Genomic DNA, 24069 nt, shown 5'->3' with positions numbered 1-24069 from the left:
TGACTGGTGAGTAAAGAGTTTGTCCAGTTATTTGATTACTAGTGTGTACACAACTGTTCTGTTCCTTTACTATGTGAGTAGATACTAAATACCTTGCCTCTTGTCCTTGGTGAAGGTGAGGGTTACCTTACTGCATGAAAATATAATGAACACACCACTGATTTTTCTCACATTTGAGGCTCAGCAGCAAAAGGCTAAAGCAGATTTTACCAGGTAATATCTTTGGTATAGAAGCAGGAACTGATTTGAATATACAGAATTGTAATGAAATTCAAACCAAGTGTGTCTTAGAATGTCATTCTTACATGATATAATACATAAATAAAATTATGCATTTATTTACATGTCAACTGTAGATCCTTTGTTTTTAAAATCAGTTCTTGCTGAACATCATATCAAGCTTGATAAAACTTAACATGTTTCACATTTCTACGACTAAGGAATAATTGCAACACAGCTGATCAAGAAAGTACTGGGGCACACACAGGCAAGAATCTGGCCACTGTTGGGTAATGACCAACCAATCCCATGCAAAAGGCATAGTTGTAATTTTTGCTGTGAGAATTTAATTTTGAATTCATGTATCATCTGAAGTAATACATGAGTGTGTCTGAGCACCTCCCATTTTTAATCCACCTGCCCTAGGTATGGAAGGTGATACTCTCTTCAGCAGCTGTGCAGTGCAAGTACCAACACAACACACCACCAGTAAGACACACAGTGTGTCACTGAAATCTTCACCAACAAGTTCTCACACCTTGGCTTGGCTTTGTAGAACCAAGTACACAGTCCACCTCTTGTATTCATACAGTATGTTCCTTTCTAGGAAACTAAATACTCTTATAATTAGTCTATAAACAAAAACATGTATATATAAGGTCACTGGAAGTTGATCTGAACTGAGGTTCAGAAGTCACCATCAGAAGAGAAGACATCAGCTGCTCTGGAAGTTTCATAAAGAAGACACAATAAGTACACATGCCTTTGACAATCTGTACTCTTGGCTGTCTCATTGCAACATCCTGTCCATCCTAATCTTTTTTCCTTTCCTGTACAAGAGGCATGCACCACTTTCAGGTGCCAGGTGAAATAAAAATTCTGAAACCTGCACCAAGCATGACAACATCAGACTTGCTTAGAACTGCATTCACTACAAGTGGAGATCAATACCTCAAATGAGTCTGGTACTCCACTGTGACTCACTGGCCAATGAATTATTTGTAATGATTGAGACAAACAGGAATGTCAGCTGAAAAATGTTCAGAAAACCATTCTTCTAATGTGCTCTTGGTCTGTGTGGTGAGGCAGATGTCACCTCACTTCCAGTTCATGCCTCCCTTGCTTATTTCAAGTAATGGAATATAAAACTCAAATAAGAAAGCTGGTCAGCCATTGGGAAACTGAATGTCCACTGTGGAAGAGAAGTCTGTGAGATAAATATGGATGAATATCCTTTAGAAGCTAAGGAATTCTAAAATGAATGCAGAAAGAAAAGAAAATAATAATATGGGATGGTGTAGTATCTAGAGGGTGGATAAAGACAATTTTTTTTTGATGTTTGGGAATAAAGAAAAGGGGAAAATGAGTGGGAGACATCTTTGGAATGTATAGGACAGCATAATAACATATCAAGAGGACAGACAGAGGGTGGGAGAGGTGAGGTGTGATGTAGTGTGTGAAGAGATACAAGCAAGGTAACTTGGCAGCACTTCTACCACAGTCATCCCTTGCTGAGGTCTTCCAGCACAGAAGCAAGGCACAGAGAGATAGGAGGACCAGCACTGTTTTCTTTTGTTCAAACCTTAATTCTGAACAGCAACAATTCTTCTTTTATTAAAACACAAATACTTAGAACATAAGGTTAACTTTACCCATGATTGTTCTAGAAACTTTATGAGCACAAACTTAATTTTCCTAACAGAAACCTGAAGTACCACAACCCAGTACCAACTGGAGACAATGACTGGCTGCAAGGAGCACTTCCTGCAAACAGTAACAACTGCCATTCCCTCTGTGGTGAGAGGAACATGGCCTGGCCACACATTGGAGCTGTGATGGTAAAATTCTGTGACTGTATTCCTGATCTCAGCAATGCCCCTCTGAGGGATGTCATCCTGGCATACAGACAGACAGTCCTATGTGTGCAGCAAAGGTCATATAGTGAAAATAAATATAACATCAATAAATAGGTGACAAAAAATGACACCCATAAATGTTAAACACCAAAGCAGCCATAACACTGAGAGATTCAGGTAAGGATGCTGCACCTTGGACACATGTCAGTCCAAAACCATCCACAGCCCTTGAGATTCATGCTTAAGAGGCAACCACCACCACCACCACCACCACCACCACACATCCGTGGTCTGAGTTACACCCACACCAGCCGCTGGTCCGCGTCAGTGAGGGTTCTTGAGAGGTGGTTGCGGATTGGGAGGGAAGAGAAGCGGCTGTCGCCTGAGGTGCAGGGGTGTTCACCAACCACCATGAGGCTGTTGGGAGATGTGCAGAGAGTTAAGGCAGCAGGCCAAAGAGGAGTCTTGCTGTCCACTGTCCTGCAATGGCTTAGCTTATCCTGGCCAAGGTTAGGCTGGCAGAAAATAACACCTTTATCCCTGATGAAAAAGTCCCTGTGAGCCATCAAGGGAGTCCTAGATTCATATGATAGGTTGTTATCTCCTTTGGATTGTTTTTCAAGGAACAGTGGCAGTAAAATGGCCATTAGGAGCCACTTCTGAGTCATAATGTATATCTGAATAATCACATTACAGCCACAGTTTCCTGAGAAAACAATGTACAGATGACTAAAACCAAAAGTCCACCTTAGGTACATTAGTAGGAAAAGTGCTCCCAGTGTGAGTGAGTGAGTGAGCGGGTGAGTGCATGAGCATGTGACAGTGGTTATGTTGCACTTTTCCTCTATAATCCCTATTTGTAAGCCTTGGTGGTAATCTTCAAGCCCCAGCTTCACCAACAGCTCCTTGTACAGACAATATCTCTGTACCACCTCCATGCCTGTGTTGTTTTTTGTGTAATGACAGAAGTCAATCTTCATTTTGGGTGTAGTTTATAAGTATATAGTTCAGCAGTTTTTTTCTCTGTTCCATGGTGTAAGATATGCCTGATGGTGAAATAAATCTACAATTATTATTAATTCTGTAGAGTCATCTTTTTGAGCATTGGTGATGTGGATATAAAAACAACACACACACAATAAGAGTGAACTGAAGGCTGTCTTGAGTGTCTGGTTAATCACGTAACTACTGGAGTGCATTTCCCGTAAGTATTAGTGGGGCATGTGCCGCTAGTGACCAAAGAGTAAGTGTGAGGTGCGTTCAAGAGTACCTGACAACCCATACACAAGAGCATTAATACTAACATGAAGTCCAAACTTATATCCAACTACCTACACACTTATCAGTAAGTGTAGATAAAAACCAGAGCAACTTACCTTAGTGGCTGTGAGTTACCATTCACTGCAGACGTCTGGGGCAGGAGTGTGTCTTCTCTGGTCTTACCCGTGCCAATTCTTGGGGGTGGCGTTGTGGCTGTACTCACGGCATCAGGGTTTTGACTTACTGTTGGACTAGCATTGGTTTCACTCTGCATGGTGTTGGTTCTCTCCCTCCCCACCACACCACCAGGCAGGCTGAGGGTGGTGGGTCGCCTGCAGCCTTCAGCCTCATCACTCTGGGGGTTTGTTATGATAGTGGGGGTCTTGGCTGGCACCTCAGTGTCAGGTGTAGGAGTGCTGTCAGTCTTTGCACTTCTGCTGCTGCTGTGTCTGTTCCTCCCACTGGTTGATTTCTTTGGTTCCAAGTTGAGCTTCAAAACACCTGATGGTGAGAAGGGATTTTTAATTTAATACAGGAGTCCAGTTCAGTACAAAAGGGATTAATTGTAAAAGATTGTTATATATGTTTTTTACTCATCATTAATATTTTAATTACGAAGGGCTCAGATGAAAAAAAAAAAAAAAAATGGCTAAGAAAAAAAATAAATAAAAAGGGCCACTTAAGGTGTATGGTGGTAAAACACAAGCTGTCTCTATTGCAACAATTAAGAGTACGTAAAATATCACAAAAATAATTTACTGCCAAATGGAGTGTTTTGCCAGTACATCAAAGGCAGACAATGCATGGAGTAAGATACCAGTGCGTTAGGGAACTGATATTCAATCTCTGAAAGATAATAGTGTAAAGGGATTGTAACACTGTGAAAAGAGCATGGAGAGGTGGAGAGGTTTGAGACAAGCCAACAAGTGAGGCCTTTCAAGGGAACTTCAAGGGAACAAGGAATTCTGAAAGGGTTCTTACTTTGAAATTCTTTACTTTTCATTTTTGGGAGACAAATAGTGGGCATTTTTCTCCTGAATTAATTTTTTATCCTAAGTCAGCTTCCCTTGTGCATGAAAACTATAATGATTAAATAAATAAAAACCAGACTCAAGACTGAAGTGGAACATAGTAACAACAGAAGTAGTCAGTAGAATGATGCACAATATACTTCAGTCACCCTTACAGTACAGAAAACCAGCACCAGTCAAAAAAACTTGAAGTTTTAGGGTACACTATGATTATGGCAGACTAAAGTTGAAAACTTCTTAATTACAATAAAAGCAGACATTAGCAAATGAATTAGTGTGTCCAACAGATCACAGATGAAAAATATAGCAGAATGGCACCCTGGGATGATAAAAGAAAGGCAAGTTATAATATTTTTCTGTTCTATCTTCCTGTAATGAAGAGAACATTCAAGTACTGGTGGTGTTATGAAAAATTACTTTGTTACAGTTTCCAGTCATCTAAACATTACACAGCATGGCATGTAAACAGGAAGCTATAATGAAATAAAATATTTAGGCAAAGAGGTCCCTGTACTCTTGGGCACTATGAAGATGTAATAGTCACATTTATCCATCTATGTAACAGGTCAGCAATTCCACACAGGGTGGCCCAGACAAAGCAACATTCTTCCCCCTGTTGGCTCCTGCTGGAATGGACAGTGTTGTGGACCACTCTACTACACTCCACTACACATCTACAGAAAATCAAATTCTACCTTAAAGTAATCAATATTCATCACCTACCATTGTGGCTTTCAAAACAATGCAAAACTAATAATTCTGAGAGGAAGTAGCAATATTATTCAACAAAAGTCTTCCCTCAGTAACTTACTGTCGCTTCTCATGAGAGACTTGAGTGAGGTGAGGAGTTCCCTGGCACGGGAAGCAAGGAAGTCTGTGGTGAGGGGCCGTGTTCTCTCGTGCCCTGGGGAGGCGGCTGCTGCTGCTGTGGGCTCGCTATGGTAGCTTGAGGCAGCAGTCGCTACACAATGGGTGCTGGCAGCCCGGCTCACCCTACACAGGCACAGCAGGTGAGAAAAGATGAACAGCATGCACTTGTTTTTTTTTATGGTCAAAAGTTAATTTTCATTGCCTTCAATTCTTAAGGGAGATGAAGGGATCCCTTAAAATGCAGTAACCCATCAACATTAAGATTTCAGTTAATTTTCCAAATGATGGCATAAGTGAAATGGCTGTAAATTATTATGATGCACATACTTTCCTTTTTCTCTACAACTGCAAAATAAATCAAGTAAAATAAATAAATAAATACAGACAGACAAAAATACAGTAATTACCCAATCATCCAATCCTAATTTAATCTGATCACCTTACTTACCCACAACACATAGTAACAAAATACAAACCAAAATAAATATAAATTTAAACATAGATCACAGAATCAATGACAAAACAAACATGTCAACAAACAACAAACACACAAAGAATAACAAATTACAGGTATCTTTAAGACTTACACCAGAAAAAGTATAAACCTAAACACCGATCTGAGAATTAATGGCACAACAACCACATCTACAAACAAAACATTAAGAATAACAGCTCACATGTATCTTGAAGACTTACTTTTTGTGCTGATGGTTATGAGTCGGCAGTGCCCACACACTGCCTGCCTTCTTCATGGCCTCTGCATTCCTCCTGTGTGCTGGTGTGGAGTGGGAGGCAGGTGCATCCACTGGCGGTGTGCTGGGCCGACCCAACCTGTAGGGAGGGTCATCCTCGGCCTCGGCAGGGACGCTTGAGGAGGTCTTAGTGGTGGTGGTGCTGGCAGAGGAGTTGATGGAGCACGTGGGGCTGATGGTGGGACTGTGGCTAGGGTACAGGTGGCTAGCATTGTTCAGGGTGGAGTTTACAGTATGAAGGAAGTCCACAAGCTGCCTGGTGGCTGCCTCATATGTGTGGCGGCTCTGCTCAGCCTGAAGTGATGATGCAAGGAAATGAGGAGATTGCAAAAGGTCAGTTGATCCACACAAGGCAGCTGCTTTGTGTGTGTGTGTGTGTGTGTGTGTGTGTGTGTGTGTGTGTGTGTGTGTGTGTGTGTGTGTGTGTGTGTGTGTGTGTGTGTGTGTGTGTGTGTGTGTGTGTGTGTGTGTGTGTGTGTGTGTGTGTGAACCTCTGTGCTTTGTTTCTGCAACTGACACTGGTTATTTTCTCATTAAAAAGAAGACAATGACTAATTCATGTAGCAAAAATATCGTCAGTATTATATAATTTTAAGAAATTATACCACACATCTTAGCTATTGCAGTCACAAACCTGCCACCCCTAAAAGTGGTGATACATCTCAAGTAACACCCCACCTAAAGGAAACATACTTACTTGACCTGAAAAATGCACGCAGTCATGTCCCAGGAGGTGTGCAACAGTGACAAGTACAACAAATGACAACAGTGTGAAAATTTGTTTTAACATCAACTTTGTAAATGAAAAACTGGCAAAATATTTTATAATGTTTTTAAGCTTCTTTCAAGTAAATAATCACTCAAGCAAATCATTATAATACAAATTTATAAGAAATACAAATTTATAAGAAATAATCATAATAACTAAGAATACCATTTTATTTTAAGTAACATGACTGTGAAGTGTGAGCAGTAAGTAAAGTAGAAGACAAGCATTATTGACATGGCTGACGATGTAAGACCAGTCCCAGACTGTACAATGCTGGTGAAGAGGACAAAATGGTGGGATGAGGAACAGACTTTTAAGAGCACATAAAAAGGAATTTATAACATGAGATGCCATAAAGACCACATGTAGATGTTGAGGACTGTCTAAGTAAAGGGTGCTTACAATTGAATTGTGAAGATGCAAAAAACTTCAGAGGTGCAACTCTCAGTGAGTGAGTGAAAGCAGAAGAGTACAGAAAAAACTGATGAGGTGGAGGCAAAATGTGGCATATGTTTGTTACACAAAACAAGATTTAAACAGGATACTCCTACAGCCATTACTTGTGGAGTGCTCTCAAGAAAGGTAAATGGTATATGATCACATTCCTATGGCAATTTAGGTAAACCATGAAGGAAAGGAATAAGCATCAGCTATGAAGGATGACAATGATAACAGGATAATGAAGCACATGATGGTGGACAAGACTGCTCAGTGTGTCGTGAAGCACCTTGCTGAGCTGTGCAGTAAGCAGTTGCACTTGCTGCTGGAGCTGTGACACCTGTGGAGAGGAGTCTGTCCCTGCAGGGTGTGTCTGGCTGGCTGCTGGCCCCACGCTGCTCTTCAGGCTGCGGTTGTCCACCATAAGACGCTGGCACTCCTGCACCACCAACCAGATAACAACAAAAATAGGTAAGTAATATTTCAATATTTCCAACCACAAAATCACACACACACACATATGCATTCTACTTTATTCTATACACCAAGCTGGCAATCCCACACAGAGTGATCCAGACAAAGCACCACACACTCATACACACATCATTCACACTCTTATCCCTGGGTAAATCATGTGCAGAATATTCTAGTCCAATACAAAATATAAAGACAAGAGCACAACTGATGAATTAATACAATTAATAAATAAATACCATGGTCACATATTGGAGAAGCATATACCTACACACCTCACATCAGCCATTACAAAATGACACACTCCCTTCAACACCTGCATACCATCCTCCACAGGTCTACACAATCCCTTCACCCATCACACAGACAAGCTTCCACATCCAAACATTACTTTCACCACCTAAATACTACACCCCACACTGTCCCATTCTCCAGTCACAATTAGTACAGGAAAGGTGGAAACAAGAAAGGGAAGGAGGAAGACAATAAGTCCACATTCCCTTCATCTACCACACAGACCAGTCCCCACGTCCAAACACTCCCTGTGCCACTCACCATTCTGACCCGCAGCAGGTCCTCCTCCAGTTGCTGAATGGTGGAGTCCCGGTCAGCCAGGACACGGCAGAGCTGGTCCACTCTGTCCCCCAGCTGGCCACGCTCTACCAGCAGGCTCTCCACCTGGGGAAAATTAGTAAATGTCGACTCTCAATATGAAGAAAGGAGAAAACAGCGATGTCCTATTAAACCAGTGCCCTATTATGCCAAGTCTCAACCTCAAATAGTAAACTGTGATGTCCTACTATGCAATCTCAACCAGAAAAACAACGGTAAATCATTATGTCCTAAGTGCCAACTAGACTCTTTTAAAAACACCAGAATCTCATAATACCCATAATAGCTACTTAAAAACAACACGCAGCCATGCAAATATCTATGCTGGTTAATACTTCGTTTTACTTGAATCAATACAGTGTTTCTTGCCTATTTTCAGGTTGACTCCATAATCTTGAGGTCGGGTTCATTAATATTTTCCTAAATCTCATAATACCCAAAAAAACTCCTTTGAAGCACGCAGTTATGCTAACACCTATAATGTCTTGGTTAGTACTTACTTCATTCGGATCAATTCAACATTCCATGCTAGTATTGAGTCCTTTTCATAATCTTCAGGTTTGGTATATTTTTCTGAACTTCATAATGATCACAATAGCTTCTTAAAAAACCAGCTACACAAAATCTATACCTTGGTTAGTACTATGTCTACTACTGAAACCTGTATTCTGAAACGCTTTGCTCTCCCACCATGATTAATTTCAAAGGCCACAGAGATGATTAGCCAGGCTCTCAAGAATGTTTCTCCTGTTAACAATGTAGAAATCCTGTTAATCAGTCACCAGAAATGTAAAAACAAACTTCTAAACCTGTATCACTTCAACTTGAGCCTTCTAAATGTAGTAGAGGTGCAGTGAAGAAGTGTTTCAGAAAATGACCATGAGTTCCTTTCATAATATTCAAGTTGGGTATGTTAATATCTTCCTCTAAGTGGCCAAGTTAGACAAAGCATATCCATTACAAGACTTACAACATATTAAGGCAAAAAGATGTTCATATTTCATTCTATCTTATTATAGGAAAGGTGGAAGTGAGCAAGGGATGGAGAGAGGATGAGAATATGTAAGTGAATGAGGGAAAGGATAATAAAGCAAGGAGAAATGCAGACAAGTGAGTGAGTGAGTGGCATACAATAAGTCCAGAGAGAGAGAGAGAGAGAGAGAGAGAGAGAGAGAGAGAGAGAGAGAGAGAGAGAGAGAGAGAGAGAGAGAGAGAGAGAGAGAGAGAGAGAGGAGAGAGAGAGAGAGAGAGAGAGAGAGAGAGAGAGAGAGAGAGAGAGAGAGAGAGAGAGAGAGAGAGAGAGAGAGAGAGAGAGAGAGAGAGAGAGAGAGAGAGAGAGAGAGAGAGAGAGAGAGAGAGAGAGAGAGAGAGAGAGAGAGAGAATAAAATGAATAATTTTACAAGTGATTAAGTTAGTAAATTAATTCATTGAAATGCAGTACTGTGTGGAGAGGCAACTGAAAAATACATACCCTTCATACAAACATCACACACTGCCGCATACTTTCCTTTTTTTATACATGGAAAGGAGTGAGAGAAAAATATAAATAAATAAAATAAATAAAAAAATAGATAAATAAATATAAACATATAAACAAGAATAAGCAAATAAATAAAAAAAAATATAAAAAAATTAAATTAGAAAATAAACAAAAACTTATAAAGTACATGAATGAATAAATAAATAACTATAAATATAGATATATATTATCTAAAAGTACAGATGATACACAAGTTCCAGTGCAGATAAACTTTGCCAATTCAGGTACCTCCAGTTGTGCCTAACACTTTCTCTTAAAGGACTGGATAACAAGCAACTGGATAACAAGTGTACAGGTGTTTTGAGAATATTCCCTATCACAGATGCCTCAAATACTTTCAAGAGACAGGAATCAAAGTGGCAGGCTCTGTCCTATCTCCATCCATATCTTGCTCCCCATTCCTAGCTGCTATTTTAACCCTCTGACAGCTACTTGGTACACCTTACTTTAATTACCAATCACTCAGAGACATTTTTACTTGCTCTACTGCCACATATAGTCTTTGAACTGGGAAGAAATTGCAAAATGTATTTTTTTTATCACCAACTTTCTTGTAGATGCTTATAAAGACTTCACACATTTCTTCTGGTACTGCTAATTGTTCCGTGTTGCAGTGAAAGGGTTAACTCTGTGACTTACACATGAAAGTTGTGATTCATCACAACAGAAGATTCTTTGGGTTACAGAAGAAATATAGCTCCACCCATCTGCTTACCTCTGTATTCAGTCATTCTTTTTAACTCCACAACTTCCGTGTTACTTTATCACAGCAGAAGTTTCTCTGGGTTATATTGTAGAAGACACATAGCTTTGTCATTTTGTATAAAGAAACACTGGAAAGCATGTATGAGCATAACAAATAAGAACCAAAATGGATACAAGAGAATTAAAGTTTTGGCAAGCTCATGCATCATAGTCCACATCTGCACTACATACGTTAAGCACAAGATACCCATTCGTACCCAATTTGCCCATGAATGCTTGTCTCCACACAAGCACTGAGAGGAAGGAGTCACCAACCTGAGAGTCCTTTCCAGAACCGGTGAGTTGTGAGTGGCCATTCTGAGTCCTGCCTTCCTGTTCCTGCTGCCTCAGTAGTGCACTTATGTCTGAAACATCACAAATAATACATTAGAAAAGTAATATACAAGTGTACAATATAAAAAAAAAACTAAATAAACGAATCTTCTGTTTTCACCACCTCCTGAAGGATGCCAATGGAAAGAGAGACAGAGGTGTCAGAAATAGATAATGAAAATAGAACGTGAAAATAAGCATCTGGTGTGCTGTACAGTAGGATCCTTCTGCATTTGAAAATAAATCCCAGGACAACATATATGCCTTTAATGTCCTGCTACAGTGAACACAAAGTGAATAAAAAGCTTTAGTAAAAAAAATACCAACCAGTTATCAACCAAATGTGTACTCTACTTGACAAAGTGGCCCATAAATGTTTGTAATGAGGAAAAAAAAAAAAAGTGTGAATCATATACTAGGTAATTACACTATAAGACTCAAACCAATGAAAAGCTGATTTCAAGGAAGAGGAGTGGCTTTGTAGCAATGCAGCAACTGACAAAAATTACCCCACCAGTTGTAGAGTTATCAGCACTATAGTTTGGCATAGAGGTCTCAGTGCCAGACTTCAATTCCAGCCACAAGCAAGTCTTTACTTACTTTCCATGTCCTGTTCCAGATCAATCTCTCAAAATTTCAACCCTTACAGCGCACCACCAATCAGTAATGAACCAAGCACTGCACATTTGCGCAGGAATCATCAAAATCATTACCATCACACACAATGGCCTTACCTGAGAGTTTCACAAGCTTCCTGCCATCACTTGTGGAGACAGAGCCAAGATTATTCCAGTCCTCAATGGTCAGGCTGCCACCAACCTCCTCCTGGATGTGCTGGAGTTTCTCATGAGGCACAAACACATCTTGCTCCAGGAGTCTTCCAAACACACCGTTGTCTGGGAAGCTATGCATTGATTTTCCCTTGCTTTTTTCAGTCTCCAGGTGTTTTTTCAATTCATGTGAGTCTATGATGGGAGGGAGTGACTGGGGCTCCTGGTTCTGAGCCAACACTGCCTTGCTGTCACCATTCATGCTAAAGCTGTGGTATTTTTCATGGCTGCTGTCTGTACGTCTCACTGGTCTTGAACTTAAGCTCAAAAATTCGTCATTTTTGAAGTAGAACTGTCCTTTTGGAGACGATATGACAACAGGTATGCTTGCACGTCTGTATGAGTCCGCCAATGACTTGGCGTACGAGCTTTTGAAATGTGGAGAGGGTGAGGAGGTGAGGCCAGCTTCCCTCAGTGCCTTTACTTCTGAGACTGATGGGAAGTCCTCCTCATCCTTGGTGCTCCTCCCTGTGGTGTCCCCATTCATAGCTTTCTCTAGGGAGCGCTTGGCCGCCTCTATCCGGGACGCCGTGCTGATCTCCCCACCCTCTCCCTTGCCATTCCATTGGTGTGTGCTGTGCTGTGTCCCTCCGGCATCCCTGTCTTCTCTGCGAGGAAGCTCAGGGCTGGTGCTCACTGCTGGCGTCCTCTCAGGGGCAACACTAATCTCTTCCTGTAGGCAGTCTGTGTCCATCCTGCATCATGAGTTCACTGCAACACAAAGAAACAGTGGCATTCAAGATATATGTCATGAATCTGCAAAACTACATATTTCCTTTAATACAATTGAATAAGAATATCAAAAGAAAAGAAAAAATTATAATTTTAAATCATGATGATAATTCTGTTTACAGAAATGTCTACCTACATGCCAAGCTAAGATCCCTTGAATGTGAATAGAAGAGATCAAAAGAGATGCTTTCTCTCCTGTAGGAATAAAAATACCTTAGTAGGGATTTTGGTACCCTGCATTTCTTTTTATCTACAATGACAGTATTCTTCCAAATCAGCTGTGTGTTGCTAGGCTGTGAATCCTTACCACAAAAATGCAAGTTGGCAAATACAAAGCACACTGGCCTTCAATGCAAGCTCTGATATCAAGTGACAACTGATCCTCACAGGCAACAGGCAGGCCTTGAAGACAGGGTGACTAATGCTGATGCTGCTGCTGTTGTGTTTTTTTACCAAGTGCTCATACCTGTCTCATGCCTTGCCTCACAGCTCACCAATGGTCTAGCACAGTTTCATACAACTATCATGTAAGAATTAAGAGTATTTACAAATCAAGCAAACACCATGCAGTAGTATATGCACATCCAACTAGCACAGACACTTCAGAACTGCCACACAGTCTTCTAAGTGCCACTTAGTGCCTCCTGACAGCTAAATATAATCTCCTAAAGGCCAGGCAATCAGGAACATTTCTAAATTAAGCATAATACCACATATGGCCTTCCTAATAATGCTGGGAGGACATAACCTAAAAGCAGGATGTATTTGTGCTGATATAACTAGAATTTACATTTATCTATCTATTTCTTCATGGAAATCCACACATCTGGCACATCAGATTCCCACAGACTTCACACAGAATCCATCAGCTGACTGACATGGAATCACTCATAGTGGCCTCATCTTTGGACTTGTCATTTTCTCATTAGTCAGCTCATATCATATCAATTCAAAGATGACTTGTTGCTGGCGGGCTGAAAGACCTCGGCATGGCTTCTCTCATACAAGAGCTAAATGCTAGTCTTTGTGTGAGGTGAAAGACTGACACCAACAGCACAGAGCGCTCTAGTCTTTGTGTGTAGCAAACGGCTGATACTAAAAACACCAATCACTCATTATCTTGCTTTACAATCAATTCTTAATATGCTGATCGAGTTCAAGACTCTAAATGCTCACAGTGATGAGATTCACCTGATATAAATGGGCAGAGATTCGTGATCTTGAGGAACTGCTTCACCAAAACTATACCTACTTAGCATCCTGTGCATGACTTTACCTTAGTAATAACAAGACTGCATTCCCTACTTACACAACACTCATGTTTGTGCAATAACACTTTTAGAACAACACTTTCAAAAGAACCCAAGGAACAGCATGAGGTGGGGAATAGCACTGCTTGAAACCATTATTAACAAAAATGACAAGTGATTGCTGGTGACAATTGATCCACAAGGGACAGAGTGACGGCTGCTGCTGTCACCCTTGTCGTGTTTTTCACCAAGTCTCTTGCCTCGTCTCAAACCTCACCAATGGTTAAGAGCAGTTTGATTATGTTGAAATAACATTAGTGTTTTCATCTGACGGTAAGGTTAGGTTTAGATCAATTCAGTTCAAACCATCCCTTCATTGTGTGGATTGATTTGAAAAACAGCATAATTTTGGGTCAGAAATAAATAGTATGTGTTTAGATATTGATAGGCTAAGGTTATATCCAAAATTCCTGGGCAGTTTCGTACAACCACTATGTAACATTTAAGGGCACTTCAGAATCAAGCACTGTGCAGCAGTATATGTACATCTGACTGCCACACACAAATCATTTCAAAACTCTCGGTGGCAGCATGAAGAGGCAAACAAAACAGCATGACACCACCACTAAAAAAGGTTGCCACCGTGGGTGTGTTATACCATGCTATACTAGCGAGTCAAACCAGCCAGACTGACTCCTACACTCGTCAAAATTATCACTGCATTGTGCCTGTTCTGTGCCAAGCTGTACCTTGACTAGCGAGTCTACACTTTAACCAGGGGTGGAGAGAGATCTATAGGAAGGCCAAACACCACCACCATCACCACCAAAGTCCCCCAACACGTCTTAACACACAGCCATTATTTCGGTACACAGCATTTTCCAAGTATTAAATCATCATAATATTTGTAAATGTTAATGTCGGTTAAAATTCGATCACACCACACCCCGACGCACTGACACAGACCGAGGGGAGCGCTGGTGCAATCCTGGCCCGCCGTCTACCTCCCTCCGTCAGTAGTACATTTGTGGTCAAATTTCACCAGTTTAAGTTACGCCACCCAGCCCTTGCTTCCCTTCACTCACCTCAGCACGTGCTTTCCCCCGAGCCTGAGTCCACCGGGGGATGCAGCAGGGGCGGGGAAACGCCTCACAGGTACGAGGCAACACTGTGCTACATATACACACACAGGTACCAAGCTCACCTGTGGGAGGAAAACAACAACAAAGGCGGTGATTGGTGGGGTGGTCAGGTACACACGCACCTAGCGTCTCTTATTTATCTCGTTTTTTTTTTTTCTTTCCTCCTTTATCTCTGCCTTTTTAAATCAGGTGTGACTCCGTTTATGACTTATTTTCTGGTTTTATTGTGAGTGTGGTTTAGTTTTGGTTTATAGAAGGAAAGGGTGGTTTTCATGTATTGGGTCTTTGTCGTGGTCTTTTTTGTTGTAATATCGTTTGTTCTACTATTGCTCGCCTTCACATGATTCGATTTATTAATCCTATCTATTACGTGTGTATTTTCCATGTCTACAGTCAAACACGCACCGAAAATAACGAAATAATATAGCCAATGAGAGAGAGAGAGAGAGAGAGAGAGAGAGAGAGAGAGAGAGAGAGAGAGAGAGAGAGAGACTATGCATAATTCTTGCACGAATCTGCGAAATCTGCATAAACGCACTAAATAACATCACAGCCATACTCCAATACTCTATAAAACACTTCATAATCACGTCAACTAAACACAAAGCCAGCATAGCCGCACCTTACCTGATACCACCACCGCACCACGTATCTATCAAAACTGCGTGGAGTTTAACGCGGATCAATCTATAATGGGCGATACTTGAGAAGGCAGACACAAGCCAGTGGAGCCTCGCGGCCTCCCCTATACACTGCTGGGGAAACAAAACACGCCGCCGCCAAGGTAAACCACCGGATGCCGCCCCGGAAATGGGTGGGTGGGAGCAAGGGAGGGAGGGCGTAACCAGGGCGTCCCTCCTGCACTTCGTTATGGAGGGGTTTGAGGGAGTGAGCCAGCTTCGTTTTCTTATGAAGGATGATAGATGCGAGTGGTGAGTGACTGACTAGTGGGCCATATTCTGAAATACTTCTGCGTCGCACCTTTACGGCATTCAAAAGCCTCTAGTTGAAGTGACACGTTTTTTTCAGGGTGTTTTTACGGGTTAGTGACATAATGACATGATTTCTGTATTATACACAGGACAAACACTCTTGAGAACCCGGCTAATCATCCCTGTGACCTTTGAAAATAGTCGTGGTGGGAGTCAGAGAGCAGAGCGTTTCTGAATAGGGAGCACTGACTGACAGTGAAGTAATGATTAACCAGACCTACGAGTAATCTAACTTAACCAGGGCGTCTCTCCCACACTTCGTTATGGAGGGAGTGAGTCGCTGCCGCTTTCTGACGACGGATATGAGTTGCGCTGATTGTATGACTCACGGTGAGGTAATAGACGTGGGTGACTGGCTATCAGATCTGAAGCTTCACGTATCGCCTTCTCAAATAGGAAGATATGACACTGAAATTTTGTAATGTTTTAGGTATTATGGTATCACACTACATTATAGTTCTACAGTTAAGCTTGGTGACTCATCTTCTACGTCATGATAAATGCTACATACTATGCTGCGCCTCACGTCTCATCTTAATCAGTGAGTTATGACACTAAGATTTTGTATTGTATTCTAGGTGGATGGTATCATACTAGGTTACTATTGCTACTATAAGTAGGCTTAGTTATTCTCTACGTCGTGATGAATGCTCAACATGTCAGCATCTAGACCGACAAGCAATGGTAAGACAGAGCGATACCGATGTTCTAGTTCAGGCAGATGATTATTCTGTTATAGCTATGTTTACCTGCTCCGTTCTCTTCTACGCCACACTCTTAAAATTCCATGCTTCAAATGTCGTAAACCCAATAATAATTGCCACAACTCAGGGAGACCGTTATTCTAGTTTAGGTCGATGACAATACAATGCTACGCTTACTTCCTCAGTTCTCTACGTCGTACCCTTGCTGTTCTATGCTCCACATCTCTTGAAAAACAAGTAATGACAGCGTGATACTGTAGTTCCGAGTAGGTGACAACACACTGCATTCCACCTCTAGTATATATTTACGCTCACTAACCAGTTTTACGACGTCACTCTGCTCCACATCTCACGAACCAATAAACAATGACACGGCAGCGTGATACTATTGTGTTGGCCTCATGATGACACGCTGAAATCCTGCTGGAGTTACGCTTACATAGTTATACTCACCACTCAGTCCTCTCGAACACGTCACACTCTTACTTTTTTCGCGACACTTTCTCTGCACACGTCTGATTCCACCGCGGAGTTGGTGCAGAACAGCCCAGCGCGCGCTTGTGTGTGTGTGTGTGTGTGTGTGTGTGTGTCTGTGTGTGTGTGGAGGTGGGGGGGCAAGACTGATGACGGAGGGATACCGACTAGGGCGAAATATGATAACTGATTTAACGTGTCCAGGAGCCGGCTCGTCCACTTAATGTTAGGAATGTGTCCCACTCACCTACCTCCCTCCTTCCTACCTCTGGCTGCCTGCTTGCCTTCCTGCCTCGGCCCTGAAACACAGCTGGGCACATACGAGGCTTGAAAAACAGCTTTTTTTTTTTTTTTTTAAATTAACCATGACGAAGCAGATTATTGTGTTTTATACTTATCTGATTTCTCTCTCTCTCTCTCTCTCTCTCTCTCTCTCTCTCTCTCTCTCTCTCTCTCTCTCTCTCTCTCTCTCTCCAGAAAGTAATACCATGCCTCTCGTTAGTGACTTTTTAACGTGCTGCCTTGTGTCTGTCAGAGAGGAGCCATAGAATCGACTTAATCTGATATGCTTTGCGTCGAAGGGGAGGGGAGAGGAGGAAGGGCCGCCAAAGTGGATTTGTAGATTTGATATTTTAGGGCGGTTGACAACTGAGAGCGTCCCGCTGCCTCGACGGCGGTCGTCAGGAGGATTAAAATCAATCATTTAATCAGATTAGACGTCGACTCCCTCCCTTCCCAGAACCTCCCGTCCCCCCCCCAGCACAGGAACAGCAGCAACGAAAGGATTCTAATCTTGCTCCGTCCCCGCGTCCCGCTTTAGACCCTCCGCTGTGCCTCGCCCTTCCCTCTCCTACGGATTATCATTTCCTCGTATTCATCCACCTGTCTCTCCCAAGGTTTCCTAACATCCGCCTCTCCTCCGCACACTCTTCTGCCCATCTCCCAACCTTCAAGTCCACAAACTCCTAGATATGACGATGGTTATCAACATTTCTGAGGGCACTCTCAGGAGGCCTGGCTGCGCTGAACCTCACGAGGGGGAAGTGAAGAAGGTCGTCTGGTAGCAATAAGGTCTTCTGGGAGGCTTGTACGCGTCCAATGCTTCAGTAATGGACTAAATCTGAGGGAAAAGTCTCTGTAAATGAGCCTCTTATTCTATTTATTCTGCTATTAGTGCTCATATTGATGACCTTGGTCCACTACTACTACTATTACTACTACTACTACTACTACTACCACTACTACTACTACCTAAGAAGAAGAAGAAGAAGAAGAAGAAGAAGAAGAAGAAGAAGAAGAAGAAGAAGAAGAAGAAGAAGAAGAAGAAGAAGAAGAAGAAGAAGAAGAAGAAGAAGAAGAAGAAGAAGAAGAAGAAGAAGAAGAAGAAGAAGAAGAAGAAGAAGAAGAAGAAGAAGAAGAAGAAGAAGAAGAAGAAGAAGAAGAAGAAGAAGAAGAAGAAGAAGAAGAAGAAGAAGAAGCAACAACAACAACCACCAGCACCACCACCACCACCAGCACCACCACCACCACCACCACTAGCACCACCACCAGCACCACCACCACAACAACAACAACAACAACCACAACCACAACAACAACAACCACAACAACCACCACCACCACACTACTACTACTACCTAAGAAGAAGAAGAAGAAGAAGAAGAAGAAGAAGAAGAAGAAGAAGAAGAAGAAGAAGACAACAACAACAACCACCACCACCACCACCACCACCACCACCACCACCAATAACAACAAATGACTGACTGACTGATGAACTACACAGCTAATCAACTAACCAACTAACTAACAAGGCAACCAACTAACCAAACGCCCTATCTGACTAACAAAACACATCACAACTCCTAACGAAAAAAAAAAAACAATAAAAACTAACGAACATAAAAAAAAAGTTCTCTTACCTTTCCATCCCCCTCGGCAGTGTTACCAGGTCAGGGAACACACTCAGAACACCCACCCCTCGTCCCTGAGTATTGGAAGCCTTCAGAAGATCAGTTGTTATCCTTCCCCATAGAGAGACTGGACAGACGACCTTAGCACCTGTCAGGACGAGACGGAATAGGGTCACCGCTGTCATTGAGGGCCTTGACGTCAATAGGTAAAGGGGATTAGATTATTAGGAAGGTTAGTGTTTTGATAGGTGAGTGGGCGAGAAGATGAATGGGGTTATGGGTGAATGGATGTACGGATGTATGTATGTATGTATGTATGTATGTATGTATGTATGGATGGGTGAATGGATGGATGGATGGATGGATTAATGAATGAATGAATGAATGGGTGAATGAATGGATAAAAGAATTAATTAATTAATTAATTAATTAATTAATTAATTAATTAATGGATGTACATATGAATAAATAGATAATAAACGAATAACTGAACGAAAAGATCGGTAAACAATTAGATAGAAAATAAATGATGGGAAAATTAGAAAAAAAAATGAGACGGAAGAAAAATAAAAAAAAGAGGAAGAAACGATGATGAAGATGGTGATGATAATGGAAAAAAAAAGAAAAGAAAACCAATACAGAAGGAAACCAAAGACGAAACAAATACACCACCACCACCACTACCACCACCACCACCAGGTTTTCAGTAAATAATCACTTTCAGAAACGGTTTCGCCATTATACTGAAGTCATTGCATAAATAAACACAAGCCATATAGTCCAGCTTACATTACTGTACGTTTGTGTCTGACCAGCAGGTGTGTGTGTGTGTGTGTGTGTGTGTGTGTGTGTGTGTGTGTGTGTGTGTGTGTGTGTGTGTGTGTGTGTGTGTGTGTGTGGGTGGGTGGGTGGGTGGGTGTGTGTATGTGTGTGTGTGGGTGGGTGGGTGTGTGTGTGTGTGTGTGGGTGGGCAGGTGGGTGGGTGTCCTTGTGGCCTTGTGTACAATTTCATTAGTTCGCTCCAATTTAATTTGTCTTCAAATTAGGTATTCATATGAGAGAGAGAGAGAGAGAGAGAGAGAGAGAGAGAGAGAGAGAGAGAGAGAGAGAGAGAGAGAGAGAGAGAGAGAGAGAGAGAGAGAGAGAGAGAGATTTTTATGCAACTCATCATAATTTTTAAACATACCAAAACTAAACAATAACAACAACAAAACGAAACAAATAAATTATTGTATTTATAACCTAAACAATAATAAAAAAGACTACACAAGGCTAAGAGACAGAAGGGAGAAAAAAGAAAAATCATCACAGTTAATGGAGAAACAGATTACCTTTCCCCTCAGTACCTCGCTACCGAGGACGGTATTCTGAAACGCTTTGGTCTCTCAACACGACCATTTTCAAAGACCACAGAGATGATTAAAGCCGGGTTTGCAAGACTGTTCCTTCCATTAATAATGTAGAAATCTTGTTAATCTATCACTAGAACCGTAAAAACACCCTCAAAAACCTGTGTAACTTCAACTGGAGGCCTCTGAAAGTACTGGAGATGCGGCCAGAAATGTTTTTCGGAATATGGTCTAAATAGGTCTTCTACTGCTTGCTTGCTGGCTGGCTGGCTGGCTGGTTGGTTGGCGGCCTGGGGGAGAAGCAAATCGATGTCCAGGGAATATATATAGAGTGAGTTAGGTGCACCTGGCCTCGATAAACTGTGAATTTAACCAGATCTGCGGCGCTTCGGCATTAAAGCGATTCTGGTTCGGTGACACACTGGGAGAATTCTGATTTGGTGGAACATTTCGTGCCAGGATGTGGGCCGCGCGTCACTCCTCACCCCGCCACGCCGCCCCGCCCCACCCCACCCGGAAAACAAAGTGAAAGTGAGAGAGAGAGAGAGAGAGAGAGAGAGAGAGAGAGAGAGAGAGAGAGAGAGAGAGATGAAAAAAAAAAGGTTTTCAATGCGCTGAAATAAAATTAGTGCTTGTAATTAATGCGGTGAAGTCTCTCTCTCTCTCTCTCTCTCTCTCTCTCTCTCTCTCTCTCTCTCTCTCTCTCTCTCTCTCTCTCTTTAATGTAATGCAAAACACGAACAAATATAAAGAACACTTAAATGAATGAGGATGGAAAAATATGTATAATACTAATGGTGGCTGTTCTCGTTAGCAAAGGCCACCTGCTGCTATGAGGGACCAACTCTCTTTTTTCCTCCTCTCTCTTTTAATTACCTGCTGATTAAAACAGACCGAACATAGGTAAACAGGTTTGGAAATTATTTGCTTGCTTAATCTAATCGCGAGTGTTGTTGTTTGCCGAGTGAAACACACACACACACACACACACACACACACAAGGTAGTACATAGTGATGATGCTACTCGTACATGAGGTGAGTAAACTAAACTATTATGCGTTACGGAGATTGTGTGGTTCTGTAGCTGCTAATGATAAAAAGACAAATAAAACTAAATGTGTGAATGAATAAAATAAATAAGTAATAATAGTTAAATGAAATGGATAAGAATAAATAAAAACAGATAAATAATAAATGAAATGAAACAAAAATGCATACTCGTACACTAAAATGAAAATAAGACATAGAAAATGGAAAGAAATAAGAAAAAATATATAAAAATAAAAATAAAATAAAAAGATAAGTAAAATGAATGAAATAAAACAGATAAATGACAAAGAAAATAAATAAATAAACAAAACAAAAATAAAACAAAGAATAAACAAGAAAGAGAAAAAGGAGAAAGCTACTCTTGTGAACGCCGTCGACACTCATACCCCAGTCAACGCCATCTATTGAACACTTATGATAGGCTCGGAGCAAGAAGGGAACAGTCTGAGAGGAACACCCGCACGCCAGAATCTCTCCCTGACTCACGAATTATTGCTTATTGCTGATAGCTTTAGATACTGACGGTTCCTTTTTTGTTTTACTTTTATAATCTCGCTATTTTCTGCGTGATTTATTGCCCATCTCGCGCCGGCTGCTATTAGTTTTATTCACAAATTCTGCTTCAATGTTGCTAAAAAGCGAGACGAACAGACAGACAGACAGACGGACAGAGATCTAAACAGACAGACAGACTGACTGACTGACAGACAGACAACCAGCCAGCCAGATTGAGACAGACAGACAGACAGACAAAGGGGCAGGCAGACAGAAAACTAACCATGCAGCCAGCCAGACAGACAGACAAACAGACGGCCAGATAGACAGACACAAACGGACAGCCAGGCAGCCAGCGAGTGAGACAGACAGACAGACAAATAGACAGCCCGACAGACAGACCAAATGTTCTTAGATTCTTCTTTTTTTTTTTTTCGTAGAAGCACGATAACAAAACAAAATAAACGAAGCCAAGTGCACGCGCGCGCGCGCGCGCACACACACACACACACACACACACACACACACACACACACACACACACACACACACACACACACACCGTTTATTATTATTTATTATTATTACACACCACCACCACCATCACCACCACCACCAGCTCATATATTTCCTTTCAATTTTCATTGTAAAACACTTCCACTTGTCACTGTAATCCCCCATACTTTGTAACCACTAAGAACCCTTTAATATTGACAAGCATATATTTTCATTCTTACGGCTACAACATTAATAAACAGCTAATTATTGTTATTATTATTATTATTATTATTATTATTATTATTATTATTATTATTATTATTATTATTATTAATGTAATTTTTCTGTATATATACACACACTCATACACTCTCTCTCTCTCTCTCTCTCTCTCTCTCTCTCTCTCTCTCTCTCTCTCTCTCTCTCTCTGCCACGAGTTTTGATACGTGCCATTTCATACAGGCCGCGTATCTATTATTTATTTGATCCTCTGCTAATGCATGCTTGTATATCTGTGTGATTTATGCATCTGTATACTGCCATGCATTTATTTGAATAGTTTACGTGTTGGTGTAATTTTCATATTTGCATAATACTCGTGCAGGGTGAGTCTCGCTCCCTGGTGCCGTGCCGTACCTTGCCGTGCCGTGGCGTGCCAAACTAGCGGCGCCTGGCAGGGGTGTGTGGCACGCTGCCCGCAACCCCCAGGGCAGCAATATCAGCAGGGGCGTGATGGGGCCGAGCACAGGAAAGGGAAAACACCGAACGCTGAGTAAATGGCAGAGAGACGCAGGGTGTATGCAGTTCATCCTTCTCTCTCTCTCTCTCTCTCTCTCTCTCTCTCTCTCTCTCTCTCTCTCTCTCTCTCTCTCTCTCTCTCTGTGTGTGTGTGTGTGTGTGTGTGTGTGTGTGTGTGTGTGTGTGTGTGTGTGTGTGTGTTTCGCAGCTACACACACACACACACACACACACACACACACACACACACACACACACACACACCTCTAGTAATAAATATTTGTTACTTTTCTTTATGTAAGTTTCACGTCAGAATGTAAAAGTTGTTTCTCTCTCTCTCTCTCTCTCTCTCTCTCTCTCTCTCTCTCTCTCTCTCTCTCTCTCTCTCTCTCTCTAACGTAAACCCCACCCATGAATACTTACCGTCACAGGAACACAAGAGAACAGACTGCATTAAACACCTGACCCACACCACACAGATCCTGCACACATTCATATCCTTGCCTTCACTCACCACCGCCACTCACTCCTCACTGCCATTCCTCCACACTCCCTCACACACCACACCACTCCTCACTCTCACCTGTACCTTCTACCGCTCAGTATCCCTTTACTTAAATAACCTTAACTTAACTGGTCCTCCCCCTCCTCCTTCTCCTTCTCTTCCCCTTCAGGCATTCCCACGCTCTTCGTCTTCCTCCTTCTTCAGGTACTCCCTACCCCTTCCTCCCTCCCTGGGCTTACTCTATCCCCCTTCCTTCTCTCCCTCAGGCACTCCTACGGCCTCACATCTCTTACAGTCACTTAGTATCCTTCCTTTATATTCCTTCCTTTCCCTGATCAGTGCCTCGTTCTTCCTTCCTTCTCTCCTTCCCTCTCTTATGCACCGCCGAAACTTAATGTCATGTTGTGTTCGTTGTTGTGGTCGTCTCTCTCTCTCTCTCTCTCTCTCTCTCTCTCTCTCTCTCTCTCTCTCTCTCTCTCTCTCTCTCTCTCTCTCTCTCT

General features: G+C 41.8%; 1 protein-coding gene across 3 annotated transcripts in view; it reads right to left on the bottom strand.

Moving 5' to 3' along the window:
• Nucleotides 1-283: 283 nt before the first annotated feature.
• The window catches only part of LOC135103801 (uncharacterized), a 168748-nt gene continuing 144962 nt past the window's right edge, over nucleotides 284-24069 (bottom strand). Inside the window, exons 5-14 of one of the 3 annotated variants that reach the window (XM_064010570.1) lie at nucleotides 18943-19081; nucleotides 14797-14915; nucleotides 11634-12440; nucleotides 10843-10931; nucleotides 8225-8347; nucleotides 7485-7634; nucleotides 5933-6282; nucleotides 5178-5359; nucleotides 3452-3836; nucleotides 284-3121 (exon numbers count right to left, since the gene is read on the bottom strand). In XM_064010570.1, coding sequence (XP_063866640.1) covers nucleotides 3052-3121; nucleotides 3452-3836; nucleotides 5178-5359; nucleotides 5933-6282; nucleotides 7485-7634; nucleotides 8225-8347; nucleotides 10843-10931; nucleotides 11634-12423 — 2139 coding nt within the window. In that variant the 5' untranslated portion in view covers nucleotides 12424-12440; nucleotides 14797-14915; nucleotides 18943-19081 and the 3' untranslated portion in view covers nucleotides 284-3051. The remainder of the gene's footprint in view (nucleotides 3122-3451; nucleotides 3837-5177; nucleotides 5360-5932; nucleotides 6283-7484; nucleotides 7635-8224; nucleotides 8348-10842; nucleotides 10932-11633; nucleotides 12441-14796; nucleotides 14916-18942; nucleotides 19082-24069) is intronic. The other 2 variants (XM_064010569.1, XM_064010571.1) reach the window with 2 other exon arrangements.

The sequence above is a fragment of the Scylla paramamosain genome, chromosome 9 (genome assembly GCF_035594125.1).
Source record: "Scylla paramamosain isolate STU-SP2022 chromosome 9, ASM3559412v1, whole genome shotgun sequence".
Taxonomy (NCBI): domain Eukaryota; kingdom Metazoa; phylum Arthropoda; class Malacostraca; order Decapoda; family Portunidae; genus Scylla; species Scylla paramamosain.
This window is presented reverse-complemented; position numbering and strand designations above follow the sequence as displayed.